The sequence below is a fragment of the Polyodon spathula genome, chromosome 29, assembly GCF_017654505.1.
Source record: "Polyodon spathula isolate WHYD16114869_AA chromosome 29, ASM1765450v1, whole genome shotgun sequence".
In the NCBI taxonomy this organism is placed as follows: Eukaryota; Metazoa; Chordata; class Actinopteri; order Acipenseriformes; family Polyodontidae; genus Polyodon; species Polyodon spathula.
This window is the reverse complement of record NC_054562.1, coordinates 366738-385290: the sequence shown is the minus strand read 5'-3', so window position 1 is coordinate 385290 and position 18553 is coordinate 366738. Positions and strand designations below refer to the sequence as shown.

The following is an 18553-nucleotide window of genomic DNA, read 5'->3' as shown; positions in this document are numbered from 1 at the left end:
TTTAATGCAATGTGTGTTTAAATTGCTGGTGAATAGGTCCAGAACGTTTAAGCTGTGAAATGCAGTATGTAACACACTGTCACGCGTTACACTGTTCGTAGTTTTTGGAACTGCTTGAAAAACTATAGAAAGAGGAATTCCTCGTGAGGTTTTGAGAAACGCACGCAGTGGACATTTTGAACATGGAAAATTCATTTATAACTTTGCAAAGAATGTTTTATTTCAAAATTGCTAAATATGTCTAGACAAATGAAGATTACTTAAGTGTCTCTAGTTGCTGTGTGCTCGTGTAGCAGTTACTTAGTAAATCCATGAGTGCTCACACATCATTGCTATGTTATTATGCACAGTTACTATATTTTCTGTGTGTGTGGGGTGTGTGTGTGTGTGTGTGTGTGTGTGTGTGTGTGTGTGTGTGTGTGTGTGGGGGGGGGGTGTGTGTGTGTGGGGGGGTGGGTGTGTGTGTGGGGGGGGGGGTGTGTGGGGGTGTGGGGTGTGTGTGGGTGGGTGTGGGTGTGTGGGGGTGGGTGTGGGGGGTGTGTGTGTGTGTGTGGGGGTGTGTGTGTGGGGGTGTGTGGGGGTGTGTGTGGGTGTGTGTGTGTGTGGGTGTGTGTGGGTGTGGGGGGGGGGGTGGGGTGTGGGGGGGGGTGTGTGGGGGTGTGTGTGTGTGGGTGGTGTGTGTGTGTGGGTGTGTGTGTGTGTGTGTGTGGGGGTGTGTGGGTGTGGGTTAGGGATAGGGATATGATCAGGTTTAGGGTTAGGGATAGGGATATGATCAGGGCTAGGGTTAGGGATATGATCAGGTTTAGGGTTAAGTTTAGGGATAGGGATAGATATATGATCAGGGTTAGGGATAGGGAGAGGGGTAGGGGTAGGGATATGATCAGGGTTAGGGTTAGAGTTAGGGATAGGGATGTGATCAGGGTTAGGGATAGGGAGAGGGATAGGGATATGATCAGGGTGAGGGTTAGGGTTAGAGTTAGGGATAGGGATAGGGATAGATATATAATCAGGGTTAGAGTTAGGGATAGGGATAGGGATAGATATATGATCAGGGTTAGGGTTAGAGTTAGGGATGGGATAGGCATAGATATATGATCAGGGTTAGAGTTAGGGATAGGGATAGGGAAAGATATATGATCAGGGATAGGGAGAGGGGTAGGGATATGATCAGGGTTAGGGTTAGAGTTAGGGATAGGGCTAGGGATATGATCAGGGCTAGGGTTAGGACTAGGGATATGGTTAGGGTTAGGGATAGGGACATGATCAGGGTTAGGGTTAGGGATAGGGATATGATCAGGGCTAGGGTTAGAGTTAGAGATAGGAATAGGGATATGACATGCTTTGGTGAGGAAAATTAAGGTTGTTTCTTAATCTGTGTTTCTCAAACTATTAGTCGTTGCCCTGCTTGTATTGGGTCCATCAGAAAAAGAGTAGTCTATCAAATCTAGGTGCAATATCGGGAAACTGTACTTTACCGTCTGTGAAAATTCGAAGCAGACAAGCATCATCTTTGTTTGTCACAGAAGGAGAAGCCATGCCTGATCAGGATTATATTTTTTTGTGTTATTTATCTAGGTCTTCCTTGTAAGGACATATCAATTACCGGTATTTTGGGCAACTCAGTCATCTTACCTTCTTGCATGCCAGCTGAGTTCAAGCCTTCAAGAATCACCTGGTCAGTCTTTAAGAATTCCACCCAAATTGCTAGATTAAGAAATCAAACTATTACAGAAGATTTGAGACCAGAGTTCCAACACAGGCTTCAGCTGAACGCCAGCAACGGGTCACTTCGGATAACAAAACTACGACTGGAAGATGCCCTGAACTACACCATGAACATAAATTACCACAGAAATGAACACTGCAGCCATTTGGTGAATCTAGAAGTAATTGGTAAGTGATGATTTTAAGATGTGGCTTCTTGTTACCCAGCATGCAATGCCACATTTCCTGCTGCCCCTGTTTGACAGGACCAAAGCCATCTATGAAAATAGTGAAGCTTAGTGCGTGTGTAAATAAAGTTCGACTGTTTTGTAATTGGGCTGGGGTTAATTCCATCCATTAGTTCAATTTACTTTGTGACCTTCTCTTATAGACAGTAATCCCATCCTGTTTATTTTTCTTTACACAGAATCAACTGGCAAATCAGAGATTATAACTGTAACGACTGTGCCAAGTGGAGGTTGCAATTTCACGTCAAACCGCTCTTTGATGCTTACAATGTTATTATATATATTATGTGTGCATAGTGCTATCTTTCATTAACACTTTCCATTGAAAATTGGATGTGTTTTAATTATATTAGAATATATATTCTGCTTCATGAGTTTTAATATTCAGTAGTCAAATCCTTGTGACTCCTTTACTGCAACTCTCTATATGTTGGTCTCCCGGCACGCACCATAAACCAACAGCAGCTAGCGCAGAATTCTGCTGCCAGGATCCTTACCAGATGAAAAAGTATGATCACATCACCTCCCCCACCTCCCCCTCCTCAACCTGTTGACCCACAGGCTGAGCTCCTCCAATTCTGTCCTGCTTGTTTTCCCAAAGCAAACGCGCCCCACACTTGGAGGAGCACTGGTTCAGCTTCATGGCTCCGACTCTCTGGAACTCTCTCCCAGCTTTGGAATGCGCGACGCTCCCATCGTCGCTCGCTTTAAACCAACTCTCCAGACCCGCCTGTTCTCTCTTGCTCTCCGTGCTCTTTAAGCCTGATCTCTGTTATTAGCTGCTGTGTTGCTGCTACTATTTCATGTATTCTGCTCTTTCCACTGTATTTAATGCACTATTTCATGTATTATGCTGCTATAGTGTATTCTGCTCTTTCCACTGTATTTAATGTATTATGCATTGTGTGTGTTTTTACTGTATATCATGTATGATGCATTTCTCTGTATTTGAAGTATTATGGATTTTCTTGTTATTGCATCTTGTAAAGCATTGTGTGATGGTGTTCCACTATGAAAGGCACTATATAAAATAAAGTCTGATTGATTGATTGATTGATTGATTGATATATGTTTTTACAACATGTATAAATATCAAGAAATGAGTGGACATAAGCAGATACTATTTCATGAACTAAATGTAACAGATGCTTTTTTTTCATTATTATTGATAACAATGAAATGAATAACTCATTTTATTCAGTTATTCAGTTCAGTCATCTTTATGATAGTAAACCATGTAACTGAATCTGTTATGTCTGGGATTCAAGATGCACATGGTCAAAATTCTAACCAAATGCTACGAATACAAGTATTAGGGTTTATGCTTCTATATCAACTGCCATACTTGTTACAAGTGTTTGTTTGGATCGGTTACTTGGCACGGTCCTAGAGCTAAACTGATACCACACCACTACACTTGTAAACAAGAACTTGTCTCAAGAATGAACAAACAGGAAACACAAATCATTTCAAGAAAATATTGACATTTGGTGATAGCCTGTAATTCAAACAAAACAAGAGATGTGGAAATTAACATTGCACTGCCTGTGTCTAACATTACAAGCAACGCTGAAGATAAATCTTCATCGCTGCCATACACATTCCCTTTGAGGGTTCCAGCTACAGTATTTGTTGATAGGGTGATCCCTCATCATTTCGGTTGAATTTCACTGTGTCGTACTGCGTTTCACAAGACTTTCCTGGTGCCTGTGGGAACAGGAAAGAGAGAACGTTTCAGGTATACTTTAAATGCATAACTAATAATGTTTTTTAAATTAAAATGATTACACACACACACACACACGCTCGCGCGTAAGTACTTTTAATGCACAATTAATAATTTTTTGTAAATTAAAATGATTACACACACACACACACGCTTGCGCGTAAGTACTTTTAAGGCACAGTTAATAATGTTTTACAACTTTACTTCCTCCAGGGGGCGACAGACCCTCCCTTCCCACCCAAATGGACACGGCAATGAAACAGAAATCTTAAGTCCATAGTAACTGTGCATAATCACACTGTAATGAGGTGTGAATGCACATGGATGTTGCAAGTAACCGCTATTCAAACACACAGTCATTAGACACCCTTCATGGAAAGTTGAAGATAACGAAAGCCTCTATCAGGTCACTCACCTGTTTGAGATTCACAGTCGCATAAACAGTCATAGGGAGATTGTCACTCTGCTGGGCATCTGAAGACTTTTCAACCTTAAATTAAAAATATATATAGTTTGTAGTACTAGTCATAGCAGTGTATACATCATACTCATCAGTAAATACAAAATAACAATTTGTCTTTGTATTTTTTTTTTTTTTTTAAAGTGTATGAATTATCCATCCATTATCTCTAACCACTTAATCCTATAGACCAGCACTTCTCAAACCCGGTCGAGGGGACCCCGTGCTGTGGCTGCTGGTTCTCATTCCAACTGCTCGCTCAATTACTGAACCAGACCCTTCATTGAAATGATCATTTGCTTAATTAGACCTTTTCACTTGTTTTTAGCTTTTAAACAGTTTGCAGTTCAAGTTACTTATCAAATGTTATGGTTAACTCAAAATACGCAAACTGTTCAAGAGCTGAAAACAAGTACAAAGGTTTAATTAAGCAAATGATCAGTTCAATGAAGGGTCTGGTTCAGTAATGGAGAGATCGGTTGAAATGGAAACCAGCAGCCGCAGCAGGGGGGTCCCAGGATCAAGTTTGAGAAGCCCTGCTCTAGAGGGTCTCGGTGAGCCAGAGCCTAACCCGGCAGACTCTACAAGGCGGGACTACACCCTGGACGGGACGCCAGTCCATCGCCGGTGTATGAATCAAATCTATCTAGTTATGTTAGCGGTTGGTTTAAATGAAACTCATTGAAATGGCAATAAGCCTCGTTTTTTAGGGAAAAGAAGAGGAAATTACTTTTGGCTGTCTGTTAGTTGTGCTTTATCGCGCTAGTAGAACCATGATGTTTCACCTTGCGATCACATTTAGAAACACAAGTTGTCAGACACAGAAATGAAACAACAGTCTGGGTCCCCACATCCATGCTCCTCTTTCTCGTGTCGGGAGCTTACAGGGCTTGATTTTTTCAACAGTCGTTTAAGGCATGATTCACAGAGGACTAAAAACCCACGCCCTGACATGGATTCGTTTTCATGACCCGAGAAGATGTTTTTGTGCATGACTTGTGAACACTGAACCGGATGTATATAATTAATTTAGTTGTATCTTCTTTTCCAAAGAACCCACTTTGGTTATGCCCAATCATTGCATTTTACTGAACTTTAGAATCTCAGAACAGATCGTACCAATTTTAACATTATATTATACTATTGCAGGTATTCTGATCTTTCCACTGTATTTAATGCACTATTTCAAGTATTATGCTGCTATCCTGTATTCTGCTCTTTCCACTGTATTTAATGCACTATTTCATGTATTCTGCTGCTATCCTGTATTCTGCTCTTTCCACTGTATTTAATGCACTATTTCATGTATTATGCTGCTATCCTGTATTCTGCTCTTTCCACTGTATTTAATGTATTATGCATTGTGTGTTTTTATTGTATATCATGTATGATACATATCTCTGTATTTGAAGTATTATGGATTTTCTTGTTGTCATGTGCTTTGTGATGGTGCTCCGCTATGAAAGGTGCTATATAAGATAAAGATTGATTGATTGATTATAGTTTATTGCAAAGGCTGGTGTTGCTTTGAGGCGAATACTCTGGACAGTGAGAGATAACATTGGCTAGGACGGGGGTTTACAGTGTCTCAAAGGGCTGACATTTGTTTTGTTGAATAATGAATTTCGAGGGTGAGCGGATGGGGTGGGGTTAACCCCTAAAACCACCCCCTAGCTACCCCACTGCATTAAACAAAAGTAGCGTGTATTAACCCTGAATTACTCACGTGATTCGTCTGTGCAGTTTGTCTCTCAATTTGTGCATAGACAGTCGACTGTTCAGGAGTTTTTGTCACAGCTAGGAAACATACAAAATGAAAGAAAGCATTTGTTTGTTTATATATATATATATATATATATATATATATATATATATATATATATATATATATATATATATATATATATATATATATATATATATATGTGTGTGTGCGTGTGTGTGTGTGTGTGTGTGTTAAAATGACAATGGATTCTTCCCAGTATGAAGTCCAATAAAGTCTGTCCAGATACATGATGGCATCACCAACTTACTACATATCTTAGATCAGGGCTTCCCAAACCCGGTCCTGGGGACCCCCTGTTGCGGCTGCTGGTTTTCATTCCAACCGAGCTCTCAATTACTGAACCAGACTCTTCATTGAACTGATCATTTGCTTCATTAGAACTTTTTACTTGTTTTCAGCTCTTGAACAGTTTGCAGTTCAAGTTACTTATCAAATGTTATGGCTGACTTGAAATATGGAAAACTGTTTAAGAGCTGAAAACAAGTAAAAAGGTCTGTTTAAGCAAATTATCAGTTCAATTAAGAGTCTAGTTAAGTAACTGAGGGCTCGGTTGGAATGAAAACCAGCAGCCACCGCAGGGGTTCCCCAGGATCAAGTTTGAGAAGCCCTGCTCTAGAATCATCTTCTCCTCTTTAAACCAAAAAAAATAAATATTCAAAGGATTTTAAACGGTCAAGCCATTTTCACTATGATCATGTGAAACCATTGTTCTTCGCTTTACCCCATTTATCTTCCAAGAACGAAACAACACTGACTTTTTGCAGTCTTTGCAGTTACTAGTGCAGAAACCAGGATCCAACCCAGCCGATGACATGCGGAGAAAGCATATTTCGATAAAGAGGAAACAAGCCAAATGCTCTTCAAATTTCACACGTGTATGACTGTTCCAAGTCAAATTGGAAACCTGACGAAGGTGTAGCAAGAAAGGACAACAATCCTGCATTCCGAAGTCAAAATCGCTGGAATGGAACCCTCTATGCATGCATTGCCAGATATTTAAGCAAGAAGTATAAACACCAAGGTTGGATAGTATCCCAGATTCGAGGTGGGAACCCAGGTCACTTCCTAAAGCAGTATCTGGTACAAGGATAAGTTCCTCGCGCTCTTGTCATTACATCAATAGGGCTGAGTGACTGAATGAGACAGCGGTGCGGGAGACGAGAGTCACGTGACTCGACTTGCCTATGTCACTGCTGCATCTTTGGTATTCCGCTGTGTTCCGTTTTGACTACCCCGCTCTGCATGGAGACGAGAAGTTCAGATCTACTCACCTTCCTTGGGTTTCTTCTTCTTGCACACCACTGCAGTAATCACAGTAGAAATGAGAACCAGCAGCGATATCCCACCTATTCCAGCATAGATCTGCCAGGGTACAATATCTGAGTTCAGAAAAAAAACAAGGTTTCTTAGAAATAGAGGAGACACTGTGTAGTGTGAAGACAGTTTCTCCTCATGACTGTTTCTGATTGCTGTGTGTTTGCAGAACAGTTACTGAGTAAAAACATAATTACAGTGTTAACTCTCCTATTAGGTTTCAGGTCTATATGACCTGACTTTAGTTTCCAATCAGCTTAAATGCTATTTTTCTTTTCATTTTCTGTATAATATTTTATGCCTTTTCCTAAGTTGGTGGTCATGAACTTATATACAGAAAACAGAACCTTTGAGATGTTTATTTATTTATTTATTTTAGCACAGGTCATGTGTACAAATAAGATGTTTCGGGTCACTGTGACCCCTGGCGTTTATCTACGTGGATTTGTGTGCAGAAATAAAACAAACTTCTTCAATTTGTTATTATTATTATTATTATTATTATTATTATTATTATTATTATTATTATTATTATTATTATTATTATTATTTTTTATTATTATCTGGAAATGGCTGCACCTGTCTGGAGATATTTATAAACAAAACACTATATATCTACAAGGCAGAGGCTAATTTTCTCTGTCAGTATTGCAACAGCATCTCTCTGGTAAAGACACTCCAGAATGAGGAGCTCCCAGGCTGGCAGTCAAAGGAGTTTTATCACAGCTCCTGGACTAAAAGAGCAGGAAAGAGTCAAACTTTTGCAAATAAAAACAGTTAATCAATTTAAGGCTGTTTAACGTTATTAACTATTAACATAATAGGAGGGTTTACACAATTCACTTCAATAGGGGAGAAATTATTTAAAAAAAAACATGTTCACTTTTACTTTTACATATCCTTTAACATAATACAAAATATAATTGTATAATAATGTTGAAAGACAATTGATAGCAGTCGTGATAGCATTTACATAACGGAAATCATAAGACTAGTGACGAAATCTTTTTACCGCCGCGTATCTAAATGCTTATACTAAGCGCACAACGAAAGGACCATTGAACTGACCTGATAAAATGTGTTGAGAATAGATGAGCTGCAATGCATTAATCTACTGCAGATTTTTTTATTTTAATTTTTATTCTATTTTGTGTTTAAGATACTAATTATTTAGCCAACAGACTTTACTAAAAACAAGAGAAAAACGACAGAAAACTAAAACACACTTGACAAACCGCCACAGCTCTCCCGGATAGATGCTGCTGCCTCGCTGACTGGATTAGAAGCGACGCAGGTGAAGATCACACCCCTCTCTCCGGAGCTCAGGGACACCTCCAGCATCCCAGCGTACTCGGGTAAATCCTGGTCCCCTCTCTTCCAGCGGTAGGAGACGTGTTTTGTTTGGTTCGTGGTGCACAGCAGTGTTGCACTGCAGGTTTCATTCGATGGTTTCCTCTCCATCTCCGCCGAGATCTTTTCTAAGTGTAACAATCCCAAAACATTTAGGGGTAGGTGTACTAAGATGGGCCAGTCGCAGCGCAAACATACCTCAGTTTGCATTTTTGTTGCGACGATTTGCAAAGTGCAAATTTTGTCTTATGTACTTAAGATGCAGTTATTCATAAGACAGCATTTTTAACCCTCCTGTTAGGTTTCGGGTCTATTTGACTCGACTCTAGTTTCCAATCAACTTAAATGCTATTTATCTTTTCATTCTCTGTATAATATTTTTCTAAGTTGGGGTCATGAACTTATACACAGAAAACAGAACCTTTGATATATATATATATATATATATATATATATATATATATATATATATATATATATATATATATATATATATATATATATATATATATATTTTTTTAGAACAGGTCATGTGTACAAATAAGATGTTTCGGGTCAATGTGACCCCTGGCATGTTTGTATTAGTATTTATACAAGTCAGAGCCTCATTTTCTCTGTCAGTATTGCAACAGCATCTCTCTGGTAAAGACACTCCAGAATGAGGAGCTCCCAGGCTGGCAGCCAAATAAGTTTTATCACAGCTCCTGGACTAAAAGAGCAGGAAAGAGTCAAACCTTTGCAAATAAAAAACAGTTAGTCAATTTAGTTTGAAATTGCATCGGGTCAATATGACCCAAAACATAACAGATGTACCTAAATTCTAAACATAATAGGAGGGTTAATGAAGAGAACCGCAATATACTAATTTAAATGTTTGTTGCATCTTCTTAGCGAGATCTCTAGCGCTATACATTGAGCGGGTCGTGAGACACAGTTCAAATAAACAGCTGCAACTGAGTGAGCCACGAAGGATAACGTCTATACATACAAGGGTGCAAGGATCAAAATAACATTGTTTTTGTTAAATGCACACATCTTCTGGTCAATCGTAATCATACAGCAGCCCCTCACTAAACCGGACATGTTTGTCCGACATGGTGTCTAGGTTTAAAAGAATAACACAATAAAGTCACACACACACACACACACACACACACACACACACACACACACACACACACACACTCACTTACAATGCTCAGTGCATTTTATTAAAAGTAAATCATTGCGCTGAAATAACACGAATGTGTTTTGGGTAGGGTACACATTACATTATTATATTATAGATATAATATAGATAGAAATATTATAGAAAAATAGGATTTGCTCAGCTTGGAAAAGTACTGGCATCTTGCTCGCATAACCTTGTACGCTTTGCCTAAGATAAAGTTTTGCCTGCCATGGAAGAGTACTGCAGTCTTGCTCCCATAACCTTGTACGCTTTGCTTAAGATAAAGTTTTGCCTACATTGCAGCTGCAGCTGTGAGACAATGGATAATAAGATGAGCCAGACTTGTCTTTCTTTTTTTGCTATACACAAAAAACAGCCATTCTGTTATTTCCTTGCTTAGCTATATACCACGTATGCATAGTTATACATTGTTTCCCTTATATGCTAATATCTGAATCATCATTGGCTAGCCTTCTGCCTTACTGATAGTTTTAAGGTATATAAGAAACTGATCCAGCTCTGTATGTTGGAACACTGCTCGATGATTATCTAACACCCTGTGTGCTGAGAGTGTTCACAGTTTGCAAACTTAATAAATAAAGGCCTGTGTGTTTGGAACTCGCAGTCTCTCTTCCTTTATTAGAATTTCCACGACATAGGTCTATACAATATGCAGTGCAGAAGTAAAATCATATGAAATCCAGGAATAAATCATACCGATGCATTGTTTATTATTATTATTATTATTATTATTATTATTATTATTATTATTATTATTATTATTATTATTAATTTTCAACTTGTTCTACTTGGTAGCCTAGACAATTACCACACAATAGATCATGGTCCTACACAGATGCTCAGAATGAGCTGGCGGTGTCAGTGGCGCATGTGTGCGGTCTGTTGCTCCCAACACCCTGGGAAAACCAGAAATGTGTTTTCAAGGCTTGTGAACAATTGCGACTATTTTAAAAAGTTCTGAACAAATTGACCAGTTGCGAATTTATGCAGGAACGCACAGAATTACGCATTCGTCTATGCTTCAACCGCAAAGAAAAACTGCCGTCGCAAAGCGTTCCCTAAAAAGTCGCTAACAGCTTTGCGCTTGTTCTAGTACACTTCACCCAAGACTTGCGACTGGTTTGCGACTGGCGCAACACTTTAGTACATCAACAGAGATGTCCTTGAACTTTACGCGCAGGGATGTTCAAAGTCAAACTATTTGTTGGTTTCGTATTTAAAATGTGTTGACGTCTTAATTCTGATTGTGAATTTATGTCATTTCTTCCAAAATGCGCTAACGCTTTTCACTGAGTGTATCTAATTAATGCGTGTTTACAGAGAAGTTGCTTAATCAAATCGCGTGTGCTTACACATCAGCACAATGTTATTATGCAGAGTTACTAGATTTACTGTGTGTGTGTGTGTGTGTGTGTGTGTGTGTGTGTGTGTGTGTGTGTGTGTGTGTGTGTGTGTGTGTCTGTGTAGTGTTATCTGACAGTAACTTCCCCTTGTGTGTCTCTAATTACTGTGTGTTTGCATAGTAGTTACTTTGTAAATATATGTGTACATTGTACCATGCATAATAACAGAGTTAGAAAAATAAATAACTACATGCATCTCAAACCATCACTAGTATCTGCATGGCGATTGCAACACTAAGTGTTACATCTTAATATACAAGGTTGTTGGCAGACATCACTGTTCGTTACATGATTATATTGATCAGAGTTAAAAGATAAATCCGTACCATAGACATGAAGAGTAATCATGAGCGCTGGTAGCTGACCGTCAGCTGTTTCAATATCACGATGATATCCTCCACTGTCTTCTGCTCTCAGCTGAGTGATTGTTAAAGACCAGTCGTTTCTGTTCAGATGCACCCTATTTCTGAACTGGGCAGTTATTCCATTAATATTCTCTTCATCGGCAATGACATCTTTACCGAAAATCCATTGCACTCCAGTAATGCGTGCTGGTTGAGAAAGCCCAGCGGGCAAGAGAACGGACTCCCCCACAGTCCCGTTCACGACTGGGTCAGGAGATAATGAACTGGCCGCCAGCAAACCTGCAATAACAATACCATTAAACAGGGGTGCGAGATTCTTAATCCGTTGAACCTCAGCACTCAACACATTTCAACATGGACGTATTAGCAGCCAAATCACAAAGCCTCCTCTTACTTCTTTCTGCTTACACGAGTGCTGGCCATATTTACAACATTTAAAGCATTACATTTAAACATTACAAGCTATGTAAGTATTTTAATAAATAAAATAAAATAAAATAAATGACATTTAGCACATCCTACTGTATCAACTCCAGGGCGAATATGAATATTTTATAGAAACCGGGGAATCACAAGAGAGACACGAAGTGAGAGTTGTTACCAAACCAGGCCGTGAGAACGCTGTGTTCTGCAACCCATTCGTTTATTTTACAAAATAAAAATCTCCTTACTTGTTAGGGTGATAGATTTACACAAGTGACAAAAATTACAATGATACCGTAAATATCATTAATCTATCATATATCATGAAAATATTAATTTCTCACATCGTGTGCTTTAAAAGCCTATCTTATATCAGTTACAGTGACACTGTAACACATATAGCTGGTAAGGCTTTCTCCATTGAGTCTGTAATTACTGTGTGTTTCCATCGTAGTTACTGAGTAAATCCATGTGTGTTTACACATCATCACAATGTTATTATGCAAAGTTACAATGTACACACACAACACACACACACACACACACACACACACACACACAGTAAATCTAGCAACTCCGCATAAAAACATTGCAATTAAGCAATTAGAGACACTCAATGGAAGGTGTTACCATATAGTTTTTGCTAAACTAAATCCATGGTAATAATTTTAGCATGCGTCAATACAAGAATGCGATAATACCAGCACTTACCCAGCAGCGCGATGCAAACAGACAGCGCGTAATTGAAATAAAGCGATCTCCGGTGTGTAGACATTATATAATTCCGAGTGAATAAAAACAAATTGCTTTTAATTTGTTTTTGTTATTATTATTATTATTATTATTACTATTTATAACGTCTTTTTTTCAGAATCCCTTTTCTGAACACCCAGCTTTAGCCGATCCTCATTCTGCGCGCAGTAAGCTGACTCGTTTCCAGTGCTTATTAACCAAGCTTCCCAGTTCTTCTTAAAATGTGTTCTTTTTCGTAATTTGACGAGAATAACACCGTGTCACGCCACATTTCCTCTGGCGGTCTGTTAAAGCACAGAAGGGGTGTGTGTATTTGTGGTGAAGGGTCTGCGCGCTTGCAAGACTTTATCAGAACAGCACTGTATTATCTATTGTATTATCTACTGTATTACATTATCTGAATGTATGTATGTAAATATTTATGTACAGTATTGTGTAACTGTATCTTTTAAAATACCCCATTGACAACCTGTATATACCCACCTGCGTGAAAACACCGCTCTGGGGGGTGGTGGGGGATTTCAATCTCCGTTCTGTAATCTATGAAAAATGAAAACGTTCGACCGCTTTGTGCTTTGATCAGCCATATTAAACAAGTTATTTAAAAAAAAATAACCTCCTACGTTTTTGCCATGTGAGCCTATACGTTTTCTCTTGCAGTATTTAAATGAATTGCGTTTGTGGACGGCTATGGCAGCCATTAAATCTGACTGTCGCTGATGAGCCTGTTTTGACAATTCTCCACGATTTTCAGCTTTAGCGCTTTCATTTCAAATGTGCATGCTGCTGTACATTCTCTATGTGCTCTATATGTTATCGTATGTGTTTAGGTATATGTCTATATAGAGGTAGCCTCTTTAACTAGTTCTTCCAATAATAAAAAATAATAAAAACTTGAACGTGTTTTAAGAGCTGCCGCGGTTACAAACTAAGGCAATATAAAAATGGTCAGTTTTCGAGTGGTCTTCAAAAAAGTCGCAGCTTTTAAAACGGAAATGTCAAAACCACTTTTTCTACAGAGGCTAAGAATGACTGAAACAGGATGCAGCTTGCCTTTTAAAAATACGCAGCGCTGAGCCTTTTGCAGAGTGGTATCAAGATAAGATCAACTCAGGACAGAGAGCAGGAGATCCTTCTTCACACAGAGAGGGGTGAGGAGGGTGGAAGTGGCTGTCTGCAGGGTTGCCTAGTCATGTAGTCGAGGCAGAATCTTAATAAACTTAGGAAATACAAGTGATATTATACAGAGTTGCAATGTACCTAATGTGGAAATGCTTTTGCATAATTCAACCCTAATCCTTTTCTCATACCACTGTGACATGTATGCTGCAAAAAAGATTTCCACATGAAGCATAACTCTGCACAATAACACCCATGTGTGAGCACCCGTGTATTCTCTTAGTAACCTCTGTGCAAACACACAGTAGTTAGACACACTTGATGGTAGTTCATATCTCTCCAAGAAGCGCGCAGCATGCTCTACGTGCGTTACTGAGGGCGATACTGAAAGGCACGCTGCATTTCACACTCAACGAAGACAGTTTCCATTTCACTAATGAGTCTGGATTCTTCCTCGAAGGCAGTGCCAAACGCTTTTGTGGCACACAGAGAGGCAACTAACACCTGGTTCAGACCTCGTTTGAGGCAACGCTGCTGTATGAAACCCCATGCAGAGTTTCCATGGACGGACCGCGCAGTCACGTGGACTGAAAATTCTATTATGTTACAAGTGGGATGGGTGTGTGTGTGTGTGTGTGTGTGTGTGTGTGTGTGTGCAGGTATTACTGTCAATGTGCGGATAAATTTGAGAAAATGTCCCCACAAAGATAGTAACTCCTGAAAAAACAACGTTGTGGGGACGTCCCCACTTTGTAAAACACCTTTTTAAGAACTAAATATGTATTTAAAAAAAAAAAAAAAAACCTAAAAGTGCCAAAATATTTAGTTTGTTGTCGACTTTCACCACCCTGTGTGGAGTTTTGTCTGACTGGAGTTAGAAATAGCAAATACAAATATAGTGAGAGTCAATGAGAAGACCCCACAAGTATAGTAAAACAGATGTGTGTGTATGCGTGCGTGCGTGCGTGCGTATTTCCTGCAGAAGTGCTCGGCGCATTCAGCCCCCGGGTGAGCCTGTGTTCTACGTGCTGACTCGCTGCTGGTTTTATCTGTGGCTTGACAGACGCGCTAACTGGCCGCATTAACAGAAGTGAACTCTTGAAGAGGGGGAACCAATAGTGCTGAGGTCTGCTTTCGGCCGATCGACGTCTGCAAAGCGCTCGTCTGGTTTGGAAAAGCGAAACTAAACGCCCAACAGTCTGTCTCAAAAAGAAAAAAACCACGTTAGCGAATGACTGCATGCTTTAGAGAACGGTAAAGCAGAGGTAACCCTTTCTCACGAAGTGTCTCTCATGACTGTGCGTTTGCATAGCAGTTAGCAAACCCGTGTGTGCTTCCGCGTCATTCTGACGTTACTAGGCACAGTTACAATACAACCCTAAGCCTTTTCTAATACCATTGTGTACTCGCATATATCATGCAAAAATATATTTCCACATTCAGTCCATTGTAACCATGCATAAGGACATTGTAACGATGTGGAAACTACAGACAGTTTCTCATCTCTTCTTGTGATTGTGACCATGTCTGGGCCCTCGAACTACTCCCCCACCCCCCACCCCCCCTCAACACTTTCCTTTGTCGTGTCGTTTGGGTTCTCGATAAATAATTATCAAGACGGAAACAGCACCCAAACCCTCCCCTCTATTTCCCTTAATAGTCCTGCCAGAGACCCCTTAGGGGAGGGGAGGGCCATGCGTCGGGGAATATGCCGGGTAGAGGTCTGAGATCAAACCCAGAGCAACACCCTGTTAACCTCTTGTGCGCTGCACCAAGGCTAGGTGGAGGAGAAAGAGGGCGGGGCTTCTTTCGGATGAAAGTCTATTGGACAATGCAGCCGCGAGCACCTGTATTAGAACACGCCCTCCCATTGCTGCTCCAGTTTTGATTTGTTGCGCGAGTGACATCAAAACCGAGGGAACCGGAATTCTGGGAAGATTGTCAAATCAGCGACGGCTTTTAATAGGAAGAACCTGCAGTTCATTTCAAAATAGTCCGAGAAAAGAAACACGGAGCCACACGTCTGTGAAATCTGTGATCTGTGTATTTATTGATTGATTCTAACGTGCAAAACCCCCTCAAGCAATGCAATCTGATACCCAAACAAGATATTATATTAAAGAAAACATGGTTTACAAAATTTGAAATGAAATAAAATGTTCTCTATTTAACCAATGTATACAGAAAGCGTTTCCAGTAATACATTAGCAGTATTGAAAAGGTGCAGATTTGCATTCAGGGGCGCTGCACAGCTCCAGCGCTTTCTCACTGCAGATCTGCATTCAGCCGCGCTGCACAGCTCCAGCGCTTTCTCACTGCAGATCTGCATTCAGCCGCGCTGCACAGCTCCAGCGCTTTCTCACTGCAGATCTGCATTCAGCCGCGCTGCACAGCTCCAGCGCTTTCTCACTGCAGATCTGCATTCAGCCGCGCTGCACAGCTCCAGCGCTTTCTCACTGCAGATCTGCATTCAGCCGCGCTGCACAGCTCTAGACACAAATGCGCGCCCTGTTAATAAAACAATCAGACGGTAGCAGTGCGATGATATCGGAAGATTAGCATGACGTCGTTAAATGGCTCTACCTATCTGCATTGCGAGCAGTATTGTGACAGCTCATTTATTACCAGCCAAGCAGAGTCCAGCATTTCCTCCCGCACAAGTTTAAAGTCTGTGCTTCCCACCAAACTATATTTCCCCGCCAGTCTGGACTGCCTCTCTGTGATAAGCGGGTAAGAGGTTGCTCGCCCGAGAGCGGTGTCAATGCAGATTTAAAGATCACTCAGCTGTGTGTGTGTGCACTCCCGCACATGGACTCCGATCACAGCCGAGATCATGAGAACCAGACCCAGCGAGAGGAGGGCTGCCTTCAACGCACAGACCGAAACACCCCCGGAAGACTCTGCAACAAAAGCAACGCAGTCGTGAGCAGAAAAATGTATCACAACCTCTCCAGACGCGTCGTTTCTTTTTTTAAGTAGTATTACACTTTTGTGACGTCAAAGTCATTGCACGCTTACCCTTGCAATATGACCCCCCCCCCCCCCCCCCCCCCCCGTCAATCAAAATGATCTCGAACCTGCTTCAGACAAATTTTACTCTCAAGACAACACAAGCAAGCTTGACAAACCTTCACAGCTCTCCCGGATAGATGCTGCTGCCTCGCTGACTGGATTAGAAGCGACGCAGGTGAAGATCACACCCCTCTCTCCGGGGCTCAGGGACACCTCCAGCATCCCAGCGTACTCGGGTAAATCCTGGTCCCCTCTCTTCCAGCGGTAGGAGACGTGTTTTATTTGGTTCGTGGTGCACAGCAGTGTTGCACTGCAGGTTTCATTCGATGGTTTCCTCTCCACCTCCGCCGAGATCTTTTCTAAGTAAACCAATGCACAACAAAGCAGATCTCCGTTACCTGTTCAAACACGAAGTAGCACGATTTTGATGTTGAATTCTAAATTCTTCGCGTTTAATGGATGCGTGCTGCTCTTTTACGAAACTGACCAGGCATCTGTCTGGAAAGTATCTTCTACCAGGAGTGTAAAGAAACCACAGACACATGCAGCTTTTCCATTGCCTACTACAGCACAACCATTACAAGTTAACACACAAGCTAGTTCATTACGTGATTATATTGGTCAGATTTTTGTTTTATTTGGTTCGTGGTGCACAGCAGCGTTGCACGACAGGTTTTATTCGATGGTTGCTCCTCACCTCCGACGAGATCTTTTCTGTACACACCCAAAACAGAAACATTAATAGAAACAGAGACTGAACTAGAACCCTATAGCTTTGTCTTCGAACCTGAATCTGTCAAAAAAAAAACTGACAAAAAAACCAAAAAACATTTTGTAGTTTCTTTTGATTACAAGATGTTAAATACAATATCTAAATTATGTTCGTCTAGTTTTGTTTATTTATTTATTTATTTATTTCAATCCTAAAATTCTAGGTGGTGCAAATCTTTCCTCCCGTGCAATAAAATGCAGACATTTGACCAGCTTCCTAAAAAACAACTACTTCTGTGCGATGGTTCTGTTGCACAAGAGTCCCCGCCGACGCGGATTTTCCCGTTGGAGTCAGTCTATTGTTCAGAATGTGTTCTGTGTTTGTAATCGGCATTGCCACCGGCGATTGCAACAGAAGCGTTGCATCTTAATATGCCAGTAATATGGTCGCAAGACTATCTTCTCAGGATCACCGAAGCAAGGAGTTCTTCCGTCTAAAGAATGTAATGATTCGCTGCATAATTTACAGCTGGCTTATTGAGAAAAACACATTTCGCATCACCTTTGTGTGCGTGCGTGCGTGTGTGTGTTTGTATCTCAATCCTAAAATTCTAGATGATGCTAAACATTTAGTCAGAGCTGTATGTGCTATTTTAATTTAACATTTTGTGACAACCTTCCCCAACCAATCAACCACAAATTACCAATTATTTCTTTCTTATAGTCCCATGTCTTTTCTCTTACAAAACATACAGCTCTTACCTGACTCAACATGACAATCACTTCAGACAAAACTCAATGATACTTAAAGCTACAACATGAATAACAAGATCTCAAATGTATGAAATATATCGTGGACTTCCGGAGCTAGCCGCCTGGCCCTTACAGTGTCAAAGTTATAGGCAGTGTGACAACCAACCCATGTGACAGCCAGCCCTCCCCTCCCCTCCCCTCCCCTCCTCTCTCCTCCGAGGAGACAAAAAA

General features: G+C 40.6%; 1 protein-coding gene across 3 annotated transcripts; it reads right to left on the bottom strand.

Annotated features, from left to right (window-relative positions):
* Window positions 1-3435: 3435 nt before the first annotated feature.
* On the bottom strand, window positions 3436-18506 carry LOC121302425 (SLAM family member 5-like). 3 transcript variants are annotated; one of them, XM_041232389.1, is made up of 9 exons: window positions 18332-18506; window positions 17467-17572; window positions 16975-17217; window positions 11513-11830; window positions 8468-8719; window positions 7199-7306; window positions 5868-5938; window positions 4097-4171; window positions 3436-3662 (listed from the first exon to the last, which is right to left on the bottom strand). In XM_041232389.1, exons 3-9 carry the CDS (start codon window positions 17078-17080, stop codon window positions 3576-3578), a joined length of 1017 nt encoding a protein of 338 aa, XP_041088323.1. In that variant the 5' UTR covers window positions 17081-17217; window positions 17467-17572; window positions 18332-18506; the 3' UTR covers window positions 3436-3575. The 3 variants fall into 3 exon arrangements, with proteins under 3 accessions (XP_041088323.1, XP_041088324.1, XP_041088325.1); XM_041232390.1 differs by lacking the exon at window positions 17467-17572; XM_041232391.1 differs by lacking the exons at window positions 16975-17217; window positions 17467-17572; window positions 18332-18506 and adding an exon at window positions 12686-14344.
* Between the last annotated feature and the right edge of the window lie 47 nt (window positions 18507-18553).